Genomic DNA, 15706 nt, shown 5'->3' on the forward strand with positions numbered 1-15706 from the left:
ATTACATGTCGTGGTACCGAGTAGGTTTCTACAGCCGCTTGGCTATTACTCGTCTTGGCCTCTGTTTTCTTTATCGCACCATATTTTGGTGTGGTATTGTGCTTATGGTTTCCATTCCCATCATCATATTGAAGTTGGAAACTCCTCGTGCTCTGCCATAAGAACTTGGAGTCCGTATCATGGTGAAGGTAAGGTAACGCTGTGATTCTTGCTCAAAAAACTGACCGAACGCTTTCTTGTACCTGTGAAAAGCCTTGTAAACATAAGTCGTTCATGAGAAGAATTTGTTGTAATCCCAAGTGTGCACTACTAAAAACCTTTGGCCCATTCCTTTTATGTGAATTTTGCTATGGAACTAATCATATTAGGGGCATCTTTTATGACTTATGTCATAAAAGATGTCAAGCAATAATTAACACTTGAGATTGATATTTTTTTCAACAAATAGAGACTAGAGAAGTTTGAACATTCTTTGTATTGAGCTTCTTAGTCAAGTTGTTCTCCTTTGGAGTTGAATTTTGTTGAAAATTTTTTACCCCAGCGGAGTCTGGAATCTACTCCAACGATTTTTAAACTTCAGTTGAATGCTTTGCATCTTTTGAAAAGGGGTGGGTACTCGAAAATTCATTCAAGTTACTTGAGTCCAGTCTCTGACCAAAATCATGCATTTCAGTTACTCTTTGCGAAGAGATGACCGGTTCATCAGTAAAATCATTAAGAGTTTATCTCTTCTTTCAGTCACTTTGAGTTTCTCAGTTTCTTTTTATTTTAAAGGTTAATAAGGATAGAAATTAACAGATTCTGTGTTCCACGATCCGGTCTTTTATCCTGTTGTTTTGAAAAGTTTTAATAAGGATAGAAATTGACAGATTCCGTGTTCTACGGTTTGGCTTTTCTTCCGTTGTTTTAAAATTTTTAATAAGGTAAGGAATTACTGGACTTCGTGTTGCACGGTCTGGTCCTTCATTTGTTTTGAAAAAAGAGATTTTAATAAGGTAAGAAATTACCAGAACCTGTGTTACGCGGTTGGGTCTTTTCTTCGATCTTTTTGAAAGATTTTAATAGAGATGGCAATTACCGAACCTGTGTTACACAGTTTGGTCTTTTTGAAAAGTTTTAATAGAGATAGAAATTACCGAACCTGTGTTACACGGTTTGGTCTTTTTGAAAGATTTTAACAGAGATGGCAATTACCGAACCAGTGTTACAGTGTTTGGTCTTTTTGAAAGATTTTAACAGAGGCGGAAATTGCCGAACCTGTGTTACACGGTTTGGTCTTTTTTTGAAAGGTTTTAACAGAGTATAAAACTATCGAACCTGTGTTATACGGTTTGGTATTTTTGGAAGGTTTTAATAGGGGGAATCACCAAACCTGTGTTACACGGTTTGGTCTTTTCTTCTATCATTTTGAAAGAGGTTTTTAGTAGAGGAATCACCGAACCTGCGTTACACGGTTTGGTCTTTTCTTCAATCATTTTGAAGGGTTTTAAAATGAGGAATCACCGAACCTGTGTTACATAGTTTGGTCGTTTCTTCGATCATTTTGAAATGTTTTAAAAGGAGAAATTACCGAACCTGTGTTACACGGTTTGGTCCTTTCTTCGATATTTTTTTTGAAAGGTTTTAACATGGAAAAGCCACCGAACCTGTGTTACACGGTTGGGTCTTTTCGTCAATTATTTCGAAAGTTTTTGGTAAGGAGAAAAATCACCGATCCTGTGTTACACGGATTGGTCTTTTTCTTCCTTCGCTGGGGTATTTAATACCCGGATGATTAGTAATGTAATGTCAAGTAGTGACTTACCTAATCATCGTTCCACAATGTGCAACTACAAGGAGTCATGCATATCTGCGAAGAGGTTTGTGTGGGACTGTTTAGCAGGACATACGGATTTGGGGTTTATGTGGAACTGTTTAACAGAACCGCATAGTCCGGAGTGATTTGCTACCTTGAAAAAGAGGAGTCAGAGTTACTCGGATAGTTAAACAGATGTATTTTCAGCAATGATCTATATATCTATCGCCAGGCTTGAGACTTAGTTTCGCCTCGGTATTGGATGTTTAAGTTTGGCTCAAATATTCGAGTACCATAATAAATGGTCGAGTAAGTTTTAGACTGATCGACATGATATATATATAAAAAAACTCTTTGAGTGTTTGGTTTTGAACTTGTTTTGGACGAGTTTCAGTACATTGGTCTTTGGCCTATTTTGCAGGTTTCTAAAGAAAAAAAAACTCTTTGAGTGTTTGGATTTGTGCTTGTCTTGGACAAGTTGCACTTTGGTTTCTAAAAAGAAATTAAAAAAATGAAAGTTCTTTGAGTGATTGAAGTGATTGGTTTGTTTGTTTGGTTTGTGCTCTTTGAGCAATTTTTGTGTGTACTTTGGTCTAGCCTGATAAAAAAAGAGAGAAAGAAAGTGTGTTTCTGTTTTATGATTGCTTGTAGTCTTCGCAGATTAGTTTAGATAGTTGAGTCATGAGTATTAGAGAGAGGTTATCTCAGTAAGATGTCATGATTGCTGAGTTAAGAGTCGGTGAGAGGCTATCTCCCTATTGCTTGTAGTCTTAGAGTTTATTGAAGTGTCATTTAGTGACTTAACCCTTTTGCAAATATCGTTCTTAGAACCAAAAAAACCAAAAATTTAATTTGCTTTATTTTCAGGTCAATCAAAATGTGTTGTCTGTTCAGCTTTGGCATTTACGCGTTACACACGCTCTGCCAAAGAGGGGCATCTGTAGACACTCCATTTTGACTGAACCCTGAGTTTCATTGACCCATCCTGCTCATTAGTGAGTGCAAAGTCCTCAAGATGTGGTTCTTATTCCAAGAGGAGTGCCAGCAAGCACCAGAAGAATCGGTTGAGAAAGGGCAGAAAAGGCAAGCCGAGTGTGTGTCGTTATCAAAACAGGGTTGAACTGATATCATTTCCCTTGTCTAAGGCTGAAGGAGGAGTAGATTAGCCAAGTTGAGGGGTAATTCTGAAGTCTGCAAGTAGCATGTTCATCATGAGCATTTGTGATAGAAATGGGGGGTGAAGCATCTAAAAAGGAGGTTGTCCAATGGAAAAAGAGGTAAATGTTTCATTTTTCTTTTAAAAGGGGGGTGCATAATCCCGTCCAGGTCTCGTCTCATTTCGAGTGCTCATCAGTTTCGTGCGCCCATCAAAAGCAAATAGTGCTAATATCAGCAACTAGTTTTTTGGTATAAAATCAATGAAAAAAAAATGGGGGAGGAGAATCCATTTTCGTTCCAAAATATCAGAGAGAGAGAAAGGGTTTCTAAGCAGAAATCATCTTCTCCGATCGCATTCAACCGGATTCCGGTGAATTTCGCCAAATTCCCGCTAAGCTCCATCCGGATTTTCATCTTAGTAGCATAGCTGTTTCTTCTTCCTCTATATGCGCTCATTTTTCTTCAGCCCTAACCCCCAGATCTTATATCTGAGATCTATTACTCCTCACAAACCCATTTTCCACCACCATAAATTCTAGATCTATACATTTTTAATCAGGTCTACTCATAGTTTTATTTGCTTTCAAATCTCAACGGATCCGTCCAATTCCAATCTAGAGCTGGTCTTAATTCCATCAGATCTGAAATTTTATCCTATAGAAACCGTAGCCGAGCTTCATTTTTCCTCGAGCCCTAAGTTTCTTGAAACCCTATATCTCTTCTATTTCTTGATTTCTATGTTCGAAACCTAATTTCTATCCATTTTCCTCTATTTGCATGAATTTTTACCTCAGATCTGAAACTTGTTTCTACTTATTTTGTTTTGAAACCCTAGATCTGATCAACCAAGTTTAGATCTGTCCATCTTCATCTTCCCTTTCACTTTAAAAACCTAATTCAAGTTGTATTTTGATAATTTCTTGGTTAACTTTCGGCTGATCTTCAGCGAATAATTTCTTCTCCGGCAAACCTCCGATCATCACATTTTTCTCAATTTCTTCATTGATTTTCTCTTTCCCTCATTTTAAACTCGTAGATCTGTGATTAAACAATTTCAAGATCAATTTCAGCTTAATAAGGGAAACAAAGTTTTGATTTGTCAAATTTCAAAGAGAAGAAGAAGCACTTCAGGACATAAGTGACAGCTCGTTCAGGTAATTTAGCTCTATTGTTTAATCTGTTCCATGGAATATCTGTTGTGTTTGAGATTTAAGATGTTCTTCAGTCAATTATACATCAAAATTTTGTTTTGTGTTGTTTAATTGATTATTCATCTGTTAGATCTAAGGTTCATAAAGTCGCTGTGGTTAATTGTATTTTAAATATGAAATTAGTGAAGGTCTTTTGGAAAAAAAAATGAATAGATCCATGATCTGTAATGTTCTAGAGGTTGAAAATCTGCTTAACATAGGCTTCTCGGAACTCCGAGAGAATTCTCAGAGCTCCGAGATTTGGTCCAGTAGACATTTTTCATCTTCTTTTTGTATTCCTGGAACTCCGAGAGAAATTCTCGGAACTCCGAGAACACTAATAACGGTCAGATTTATATCCGTTGGTGTTTTTTCCAGAATTACCACTATGCCACTAAACGGTCATCTTTGGGTTTTTCTATATATATGGGCATTCTAAACTTCAAGACTATCAATCCTAACACTCTAAAACTTCATTTGAACATCCAAATAGTGAATCAAACTTGATTATGCCTCTCATCGTCTAAAGATTAGGATTTGGATCATAGGCTAAAATTGTACATCTTCTACAATTCTTGTAAACCCTTGTGAGGGATTTTTTGCTCTTTCTTTCTTATTCAAAGACCTTGTATCGAGTGAGTGTTCGGAGAAGCGTAGCCCACTCTTCGTGGTGAAGATTGCCACCAAGGTTAAAGGCATTCGGAATTGTAATCGGCATTGATCTTCGCCGAAGTTAAGAAGATCGCATAGTGAAGCCATCAACGGGTTTGGTTGGTGGAGTGGAGTAGGCATCACGTTTGGAGGACCGAACCACTTTAAATCTCGTGTGCAATCTCTCTTACTCTTGCTCTTTATTTGCATTTGCACTTTAAATTTAACTTGTGTGCTTGAATTTTATTGTTGATCTCTTAATTTTCAAAATTGGGTTTGAGTTTTCAAAAGAGTTAAAACTTGTTAGCAACCTAATTTCTCACTTCTCATAAGTTGCCGTACTCGGGACCACCCTTGGAATTTCACTTGGTATCAGAGCCTTGGCTCTTAAAAGATTTTCATTTCTTAAAATCTTTGGTAAATTTTCTTTAAAAATTTCAACAAGGGAAAGATCATAAGATCTTTGGCAACTTTCTAATTGTGAAATGGCGGATAGAAATGGAACCGGACTCCGGAGGGCCATTCCACAACTAGACCTCCCTTCTTTAATGGGTCCAACTATGGACATTGGAAGACAAGGATGCGCATCTATCTTCTTTTGATAGATGTGGAACTTTGGCATATTGTTGAAAATGGATACATTTTGCCTTCCACGCCATTTGAAGAATGGAATACGGTAGAAAAAAGGCATGCAAATTTAAATTACAAAGCTATAAATTCTTTGTTTTGCGCCTTATCTACGGAGGAGTTTAATCGAGTTGCTCTTTTTGATTCCGCCAAGATTATTTGGGATACACTTGCCGTTACCAATGAGGGTACATCACAAGTTAAAGATTCCAAAATAAACTTGTTAAAGAGCAAATATGAAATGTTTAGAATGGATCAAAACGAAAGCATTTCCCAAATGTATACCCGTTTTTCTAAAATTTCTAATGAACTAGCTAATCTTGGTAAATCTTATCCAACTGATGAGCTTGTGAGTAAGTTGCGTAGGTCTCTTCCTCCATATTGGGATCCAAAAGTCACAGCCATACAAGAATCAAAGAATCTCAAGACGCTAACCATGGAGGAGCTTGTAGGATCTCTCATCACCCATGAGATGCTCCTCACTAGCTGACAAGAGGAGAAGAAGCCGAAAGAGAAAGAAAAAGAGAGTCGATCTCTAGCTCTAAAAGCCTCCAAAGCGAACTCATCATCCTCTAGCGAGGCGGATAGCGATGAAGAAGAAGCTTTAAGGAAATTTAAAAGCTTATGGAGAAAAAAGCATAAAAGGATAAAAAGAAGAAGAAAGAAGAAAGTGAAGTTGAGGGAGCTTTAAGATGCTACAATTGCAAGAAGATTGGACACAAAAGACCGGATTGTCCACTTCTCAAGTCGTCTTCCTCAAAGTACAAGAGAAAGAAGGATTGGAAAAAGCACAAGGCTCTTGCCGCCTGATGGGATGCTACTAGCACCTCGGGAAAGAGCTCAAGTGAAGAGGAAGAAAAGAAGGATGATCTTTGCCTCATGGCACTCTCCCATGAAGTTGAGGTAAATTCTAACCCTTCTTGTTATTCATCTAGTAGTGATAGTGAAAAAATATCATATCAACCTTGCACTCTCAAATTTCTAAAAATAAAGTTCAAAAGAAATCCATTTCAAAATTAGAAAATGAACTTAATTTTTTGAAAAATGAATCTTCTTCCAAATCTCAAGCTCAATTTGAAAATTTTAAACTTGAGATTGAAACCCTTAAGGGTTGTTTGGATGAGAAAACTTGCCAAATTGTAAAACTCCAAGATGTGGCAAGTTCTTCCAAATCTTATGAAGATGAATTTATTGATTTTCTAAATCAAATAACTCATCTTCATAATGAAAATGAAAGGTTAAGATTATGTCTCCATGGATTCTTAAATGGTGACAAAATTATTGACATAATCTTAAAGAAGACTAGTCAAAGACCTAAACATGCATGTTATGATAGGACTAGCGTATCTAACCCTCATGTTAGATGCCATTATTGTGGAATAAATGGTCATTACCAATTCCAATGTGCATCTAAGATTAGGGATAGCGGTGGATCCAAGAAAGCTTGGGTTCCCAAAGCCCCCATATGATTTTCATCATATGTGCTTAAATTAGGGGTTTGCTCTAAAATTGAATTTCTTTCTATGGATAATTAAAATATCCCCTCTTATGTTGAATAAAAATTCTAAATAAGGGGAGTTCTAGGTTTGTCTTTTTCCTTGAAAAAGGGGGAGCCTTCAATTGCATATTTCATCCCTTTGTTTCTCTTTTACCCTAATCTTTTTGATTGATGCCAAAGGAGGAGAGAATTCTAGTGTAAGGAAAATATGTATGCTTTTATTGGAAAATCTCGTGTGCTTGTCATCATAAAAAAGGGGGAGATTGTAAGCCCAATGGTTTCCAGTTTGGCATTCCCATCTTATTTTGATGATTCCAATACACAAGTGATTTAGGATCATTAATGTGTTTGATTTGTAGATCACATTGGTGCTAAGACAACATTGCTTGGATTGAGGCCAAGAAGATCTCATTGGACCACATCATGAAGGCCAAAGACATCGAAGTCCAAGACAAATGAAGACTTGAAGAATCCATTGAAGATCAAAGTCATATTTGAATGTATAAGATCCAATCTTAGTTTTAGATTTTAAGAGGCATAATTAAGTTAATCTCACACACCCTAAATGTATAAGAGATTGTCCTTGTGGTATTCCAACACCTTGGAATCCTCATAGCAATCCCAACTTGGTTGAGAATTGGAAGCCCAAAAACAAGAAGTGAAAATCTGCTCAACATAGGCTTCTCGGAACTCCGAGAAATCCTCGGAGCTCCGAGATTTGGTCCAGTAGACATTTTTCATCTTCTTTTTGTATTCCCGGAACTCCGAGAGAAATTCTCGGAACTCTGAGAAATATTCTCAGAACTCCGAGAACACTAATAACGGTCAGATTTATATCCGTTGGTGTTTTTTCCAGAATTACCACTATGCCACCAAACGGTCATCTTTGGGTTTTTCTATATATATGGGCATTCTAAACTTCAAGACTATCAATCCTAACACTCTAAAACTTCATTTGAACATCCAAAGAGTGAATCAAACTTGATTATGCCTCTCATCCTCTAAAGATTAGGATTTGGATCATAGGCTAAAATTGTACATCTTCTACAATTCTTGTAAACCCTTGTGAGGGATTTTTTGCTCTTTCTTTCTTATTCAAAGACCTTGTATCGGGTGAGTGTTCGGAGAAGCGTAGCCCACTCTCCGTGGTGAAGATTGCCACCAAGGTTAAAGGCATTCGGAATTGTAATCGGCATTGATCTTCGCCGAAGTTAAGAAGATCGCATAGTGAAGTCATCAACGGGTTTGGTTGGTGGAGTGGAGTAGGCCTCACGTTTGGAGGACCGAACCACTTTAAATCTCGGGTGCAATCTCTCTTACTCTTGATCTTTATTTGCATTTTCACTTTAGATTTAACTTGTGTGCTTGAATTTTATTGTTGATCTCTTAATTTCTAAAATTGGGTTTGAGTTTTCAAAAGAGTTAAAACTTGTTAGCAACCTAATTTCTCACTTCTCATAAGTTGCCGTACTCGGGACCACCCTTGGAATTTCAGTAATTGATTCATCTGTACTTTAGTCTTTATAAGAAATGGTACATGATTCATCGTATTTAGATCACGTGGGATAGAGTGGCATATTCTTGTTCATTTAGATAGGTGCTTATGGGTAGCATATCAAGGGAATATCTTTGTTAATCGGATTTTATATTGATAGTTGATCTGTAATGCAAGCATTTTTTTTCCATAGTACTGTTGACCTAAGTAAGGGATGTGGGGTTTAAGTAATTTTTTCAATTTCAGTCAAATGATATATCCCCTTGTCCTAATACTGTTTGGAATGTAATTGGTGATACAACTTATCAAAGATGATTTTCACAACTTAGTAAAAATGGTTTTCATTGATATATATTACATATTGTTGAAACATTTACAGATTATTTGTCTTGGTCTAGATTTTAATCACTTGGATTTGCTTTGATGCTAAAGCTTTGTATCTTAAATACAAGCATTCTAAAGTTTTCCATTATCTTTTCAAGTTAAAAATTTCTTTTGGACGGCATATGATAGAATGAATATATTCAGTGTGATCATTCACTTACCTTTATTGAGTTACAAAAGAGAGTTATCTGGAGCCCCATTAGGAGACACACTTGGTCTCATTAAGGTGATTCTCCTTTGGAGACATGCCTTATCTTTTTAGAATCTATCCCTTGGGGAGCCTTTTTTAGTTTTGTAGAAAGTTAACCTATTAGGAGACATACTCTGTCTCATTGAGGTAGTTCTCTTTTGGAGACAAGCCTCATTTAGCACCTACCCTTAGGGAGGTTACTTTAGTTTGGTAGGGAGTTTTTCTCTTAGGAGGCATGTCTTGCCTCATTTTTGGAACCCCTATTTGGAGACAAGCCCTGTCTCATTTAGGGAGTTCCCCTTTTAGGAGGCTTACTCAGCCTTATAATGGAGCAGCTTCTTTTGGAGAGTCTTCGACTCGTTTGTCCTTCTCTTTTATCCTTTTTAGAGAGTATTTGACTCATTTGTCCTGTTTGCGGTTTTGTTAGAGAGTCTTTGACTCATTCATCCTCTGTTTGATAGTTTTATTAGAGAGTCTTTGACTCATTCATCCTCTGTTTTGATAGTTTTATTAGAGAGTCTTTGACTCATTCGTCCTCTTGATAGCGTTATTAGATAGCCTTGGACTTATTTGTTCATCTCCTTGGTATTATTAGTTAGGAGTTTCTCCTTTAAGAGTTGTTACCTCTTCGTTATTAGAGGCCAGTATAGTCTTACTAGAGCTTTGCTTGTTTAGAACCTTAGATTGTTTTCGGTGTCTTTGACATTAGCTTATTTGGTTTAGGAGTTTCCCCTGTTAGCCCTAGGGTTTGGCCCTAGGGTGTTCCTTTGCATATTCCCTTAGGTCTTTGACCAAAAGGGTGAAATCAGAAATTAAAAATCCAAAAAATATTGGAAAAGCTTTAAAATCTAAAAATCATTTGAAACATTTTAAAACCCAAAAACAAATGGAAATTAAAAAAAAAAATATTTGGAAAATTTAAAAATATCAAAAACATTTGAAAAACATCAAATCATCCTTAAGTCATTTGAAATTCTTTAAAGTTTTAGAGAGAGTTTGTGTCGAACTACGTTGGCTTGATCCTCTTCCCCGAGGTACGTAGTGCAGCTTGGGATCTGTATCCCAAGTCCAGCCAAACTTTGTAAATAAAAACATTTTCAAACCTTTTAAAAAGCGAAAGTATTTCATAAACCTGTTTTTAAAAGATCTTCCTCTAGAGTTAGGACTTTGTCCTAGATAGAGAGTTTAAGAGTTAGGGTTTGGTTTTTATTTTGTTGTGTGCTTGTTTGTGCTTGTTTTAGAGTTAGGGGTTTGTCCTAGAGTTATAGGAACGCCTCCGTCTGGTCAGCTGGCGATCCACATCGCCGACTGATGACTAGAATAAGATACGCTAGTCCACCCTTTGTTTTCCTTAGGAAACACAGCCTAGTTACACATAGGTTATAAGAACCACCTGCATTAGCTTAGAGCTAATCTGCATTTAGTTAAGGTATATAGGGTGTCCTAAAATCCATAATTCACTGAAATTTAAATAATCGCGCAAGAAGTTTTAACAACTAGCCCGGTCTTTTAGATCGAGTCTAGGATAGAGGTCTAGGTGTCTTAGGCATCATAGCTTAGAATAAGCGCGAAGAACTACGTTGCTCTGATTCTTGCGGAGGCGGGGATACGTAAGCTTCTTTGGATGAACATCAGACCATCCAAGGACTCGGGCTCAATCGTTTAGAGTCTTAGGATTTGTTATGTTGTGTGTTTTGCTATGTTTTCTTACTTTCATGCGCAGACCTTATACCTTTAGCTGTAGCATGCATGTGTTGGCACACCAGAACTTAAACACCCATTAGGCATGTCACTCGTAACTTAGCAATACTTAGGTGACACTTCTTTTATTTTATTTTGTGTGTACTTATTAGTTCATCCCCGAGTCATGCATGATTAGTTAGACGTCTTCTTGGGGATATTCCGTTCCCATTTCACATGATTTTGCCCAAAATTCTTTGGAGTTAATGAAAATGGCATAAGAGACCAAGTGCTTGCACTCAGACGAATTGGGGGTGCTCTTCGGACCTTCTCCATTCGTAATCAGGCACGAGCCCATATATATTTCTGGTTATCCATTGCACAGAGGATTTATTTTTGGGGTTCCATGGCCTATCCGTGGATGGCGACTCTGAGTTATTTCAGGTACGTCATGGTTTGGGGATTTATCCTTGAATCAAGAAGTATCTAGTTTATATCGCCACTCGTGCTATGCTATGAGGGTGCATCCGTTTCGAGAGTTCCTTGGTAGAGCTCTCTTTTTCACGTGGAGATCTTAGAGGCTGTTTGAGGGACCCGTTTCCTCATCATCCTCGGATCGGGGTCCACACCTCCCTACAATCCACAAACAACTTGCTCTTGCATGCCCTTCATTGGTAGGAGGAGTACCATCTAAGCTCCCATCAACAGTAGGTTTGGTAGAGGGGATGGACCTTTTCGAGGAAAGAGTCCAGGTCCTTTATAGAAAAGTCAAAGAAGATACATTCGTGCTAGCTATGCTTAACAACTAAGATGGTTCTGAAGCTAGTACAGACGATCTCATCGACGATTCAACTCATTCTCGATCGCAACCGAATAGCAGCAAAAAAAATAAGAAAACCAGGATTATAACCAGGTGGATAGGGAGAATCTCAAAACCAACCTTCTGCCATGATTAAGATTAGGTTTTGAACGATTGGGATATCAAGACCTCTTATGCCCTAAACTTTAACAGAGGTTGCAACTCCTTAGTTTTCTCTTTTTATGTTATCATGTTGGTTTTTGTCAAGGTTTCCTCTTTTGCCTTTAAGGCTAGGAGGGTTTTTTTCACCTCTAGTTGTATCTACAGTGTCATATATAAAATTTTGGTGGTCCACCCCGGGGCCGCATTTCTTTCCAGGTTAAAAAAAGAGAGAGAATTGTCACGTGGCACAACCCCATCTTGCAATATTCCCTTTTACATATATATTATTAGATTATTAGGTGCCACTCTACCCTAAAAACGAGATTTTCTCCCCAAATACGATTTTTCCACCAAATATGGAAAACCAGCCCTTCCCTCGCCCATTTTTCCAAAATCTTCACCAAATACAAGAGAATCTTACCTTAAATCGTGATTTCAGTCAAACTTTTTAAAATCTAGGCACAAAATACACCATTCGCGACAGGGTCCCACTTTATGTTTTGATGGGATGCCGCTCACACTTTTACACCCATGCATAGCATGGGCCACTAATTTTAGTGTGTGTGTGGTAGCACAACAATCAGCACCTCTTTGGCTTCTCACTCACCTCTCAAGGAGTAAGGAATGTGGGCTAGGGGTTGTGAAGTGAAGCCATGATTTGGCACACCTCTCTTGACCCCCCTAGCCTTTTATTAATGGTAAGTGTAACCTACTTAACTCAAGCAAATGAATTAAGGGCCCATGGAATATGGACTGAGGGCCTTGCTTTTTGGGTCATTGGTGGACCCAAACCCAAAGGCCCTTAGGCCTCAATCAAGAGTGGGCCAAGGCTCTTGGATCCTAAAATTAACTAAACCTAATTATAATAAAAAACTAAATAAGATAAGCAAAGAGATTACACTACAAACGCAGCAGCTGGTGGGTGTGGCGGCGTCTCCTCAGGTGGTCTGAGCTCTCCATACAGTCCAACGCCTATAAGAGTGTGGGCAAAGGCTCCTCAAGGTGGACCTACCAAGGGAGATGGAATCACAAGCTTGGTAGGGCCATAGAGAGTGTGCCAAAGAGACAGCTCTTATCAATGGTTGAAAGCTTTTTTTGGGGTCCTTTTGGAATCAAACAAAAGTCCTCCACCCTCGGGTAGGGTAGGCGAAGCTCATCTCCCCTTGCACTTTGGGATGGTTGAAGTTCCTCCTCCCTTCTCGGAAGGAGTAAAGAATTTTATAGACTCATTGAACGAGGCAAGTTTTTGCGCTTAGTCGATGTGGGGCGCACGCCGACTTTCCCTTGTACATGGATGTTTTCTGAGGAGTTTTGAAATGAGGACGGGGGCTCAAGTTTGTGTTGGGCTCAGGGCTTGAGTTTGTGTTAAGCTCTGGAGTCGGGTGTGTGATGGGCTCGGGCCCTGGTGCGTTGCAAAAGTGTTTGTCCTTGAAAATGAGTGTTGGTGTCATTCCACGAGCGAATAACCCTTTCGAAGCTCTATCACTCAAATTGAAAAATACAAAGCAAATCCTGAAACTCTGGAACTGGGAGACCTTTGGTGATATTTTCCATAACATCAAAAGAGAGGAAGCCGAAGTTCTCAAAGCTGAAACCCTCCATCTTTCCAATCCAAGTCAATCCAACTCAGAGTCCCTTTCCGAAGCTAAGAATAGAATGAATGAAGCTATTCTCTTCGAGGAAATTTTTTTGAGGCAAAAATCCAAAGAGAAACGAGGGTGACCGAAATTGTAAATTCTTTCATGCCTCAATGCAACATCAAAAGAAAGTTGGTGGAATCAACAAAATAAGGCACAAAGGGATATGAATTACAAACAGAGGCAAAATTAAAGACCTAGCTAGGGACTTCTTCGAGTGTGCCCTTTCATAAGGAGGGGTTACGAAGGACATCCTTAACCACATCCCTTCTCTAGTATCTGCAGAGGACAATCAAATGCTTACTGCAATTCCCACTGAGGAGGAAATCAAAGCAGTTTTCAATAGCTCGTTAGAAAGCTCTCCGTGTCCCGATGGTTTCAGTGGCCTATTCCTCACAGCATGTAGGTACATTGTCAAATCAGACTTGGTAGCTGCCTCGATTGCATTCTTCGAAGGAAGTAAACTATCAAGGCACTACACTTCCACCTTCCTTGCATTAATCCCAAAGGTAGAAAATCCAATAGACTTCTCTGATTTCAGGCCAATTAGCCTTTGCAACTTCTATTATAAAATTCTTTCCAAGCTTATTGTTTCAAGACTTGCAAAAGTCTTGCCTGACCTTATCTCCTTAGAACAAGGAGCATTTGTTAAAGGCAGGGGTATATCAGATAACATAAGCATCGCCCAAGAAAGGGCTAAAGAAAAAAGTGAGGGGTGGAAGAAATGTGGTGCTAAAAATTGACATGGCAAAAGATTTGGAAGTTCTTAAAGGATGTTTTGGAGAAATTTGATCTTTCTGCTAGATGGATAGGCTTCAAAATTGTTGGTTCTCTATTGTCCTCTAGGGAGAGCCTCATGGTTTCTTTAAGTCATCGAGGAGGCCTGCTTCAATGAGATCCTGAGCAGGGGTCTCGCTTCATTATTCAGAGAAGGGAGGGTATCTTGCTTTGAGCGAAATAGCAGCACACCAATCTCCCATTGCCTATTTGCAGATGATATATTAATTTTCTCCAATGAGGGTAAAAATTCCCTCAAGCAGATTATGAGATTTCTTTCAAAAGACCAGCATTGTTCGGGCAGAAAATCAACAAAGATAAGCGCTGTTTCATTAATTCAGAATCAAAGCCCTGCATCATCTTCACATCAACTGCTCTCTATGGAGCAGATTCATGACATCCCTTTACTGCAGAAACCAGGATCTGAACCTTGTCCAACCTTCGCTCAGAAGCTCTAAGATGTGGAAAGAAATTATATCAGTGAGGCCATCATGGGTTGAGAATCAATAAGACTCCGGTGAAAGAACAAATATCCACCATAAAGGCTATATTAGCATATTAGCGGTGGTAAAAAATTCACCTCTAAAAGTAAGGTCGGTAAAGAATTTACCAGGTAGGGATAGTTTGATTATTTATCATAAATACGAGTACTTTTATCATTTTCTAGACTCATTTTTGCTCTCTTTTTGGTCAATCAAAGAGTGATAATAGAAATTTGATTTTGTTTTCCTAGTTTTCAATAGTTACATCAAACACAGGAAATCTCTTTTTACCTTCATTTCAATTCCATTCCATTCCACTTCGACTCTATTGGAAAAAAAAACGGAAAACTTATTTCACTTTGTGGTATCAAATGAAGCTAGACTTAAAAACACTCTTTTATATAAACATTCTTGGTAGTCCACAACTTAGGAGGCGTTTACATGATAAAAGGAAAAATTTATGTCTATCTTCTCATATCAAGTACATAATTCATATAAATAACAATACATTTGGGTATATTGCAATAACCACTATTATGAATTTACTACTAAGCCATATTATCTACATAGCCCAAACCAGTCTTATTATTCCTTAACCAAAATGGGTTCAGCCAATAATGATATAGCACGCTCCTTGGTTTCATTGTTTGGAATACCAAACCCATCGCTGTATTGGTAATAGCATTGGGCAATCCTTGCAAGATCCAACGCAGCAGTAATAATAGGCTCAGAAAGTGGAGAACAAGAGAGAGAATCTTTATTCATCTTCTTCCACATATCACTAATTAGACCTCTTATATGTTCGCGAGCAACTTCCTCAGGAGCCCCTGTTTCATGCATGTAACATTGAATAGATTTGGAAACATCACCCCTCTCTAGCTCTGCCTACATTGGTGAAAGAAATATACATATTCAACAAAGTCAGGGATTTAAATAGTGCAACATTCGAGTGCGTGGTGGTTGAAGAAACAAGATTGCCAAGGCCTTGTTCGTTTTGCATTTTATAATTGATTTTGTAGTCTAAAACAGATTATTTGACTTAAAAATTGCATTTATACCCCATTAGTTTTTTATTTTTGGAATTATTTTGAGCCTAAAACTGATTACAGGACTTAAAGATGCATTTAATTTTGAGACCAATGATCAGTTTTTGACTCAAAATCCAAATTGAATAGGGATTA

General features: G+C 38.0%; 1 protein-coding gene across 3 annotated transcripts in view; it reads right to left on the bottom strand.

The window, feature by feature from the left end:
- Positions 1 to 14920: 14920 nt before the first annotated feature.
- The window catches only part of LOC143890734 (alpha-terpineol synthase, chloroplastic-like), a 6118-nt gene continuing 5332 nt past the window's right edge, over positions 14921 to 15706 (bottom strand). For 2 of the 3 annotated variants that reach the window (XM_077395415.1, XM_077395414.1), the window contains exon 7: positions 14921 to 15410. In XM_077395415.1, the coding sequence (XP_077251530.1) occupies positions 15111 to 15410 (300 nt within the window). In that variant the 3' untranslated portion in view covers positions 14921 to 15110. The remainder of the gene's footprint in view (positions 15411 to 15706) is intronic. The other variant, XM_077395416.1, reaches the window with a different exon arrangement.

Source organism: Tasmannia lanceolata, unplaced genomic scaffold (genome assembly GCF_043159265.1).
Source record: "Tasmannia lanceolata isolate RefF3 unplaced genomic scaffold, GAP_Taslan_0.1 ptg000013l, whole genome shotgun sequence".
NCBI classification, from domain to species: Eukaryota; Viridiplantae; Streptophyta; class Magnoliopsida; order Canellales; family Winteraceae; genus Tasmannia; species Tasmannia lanceolata.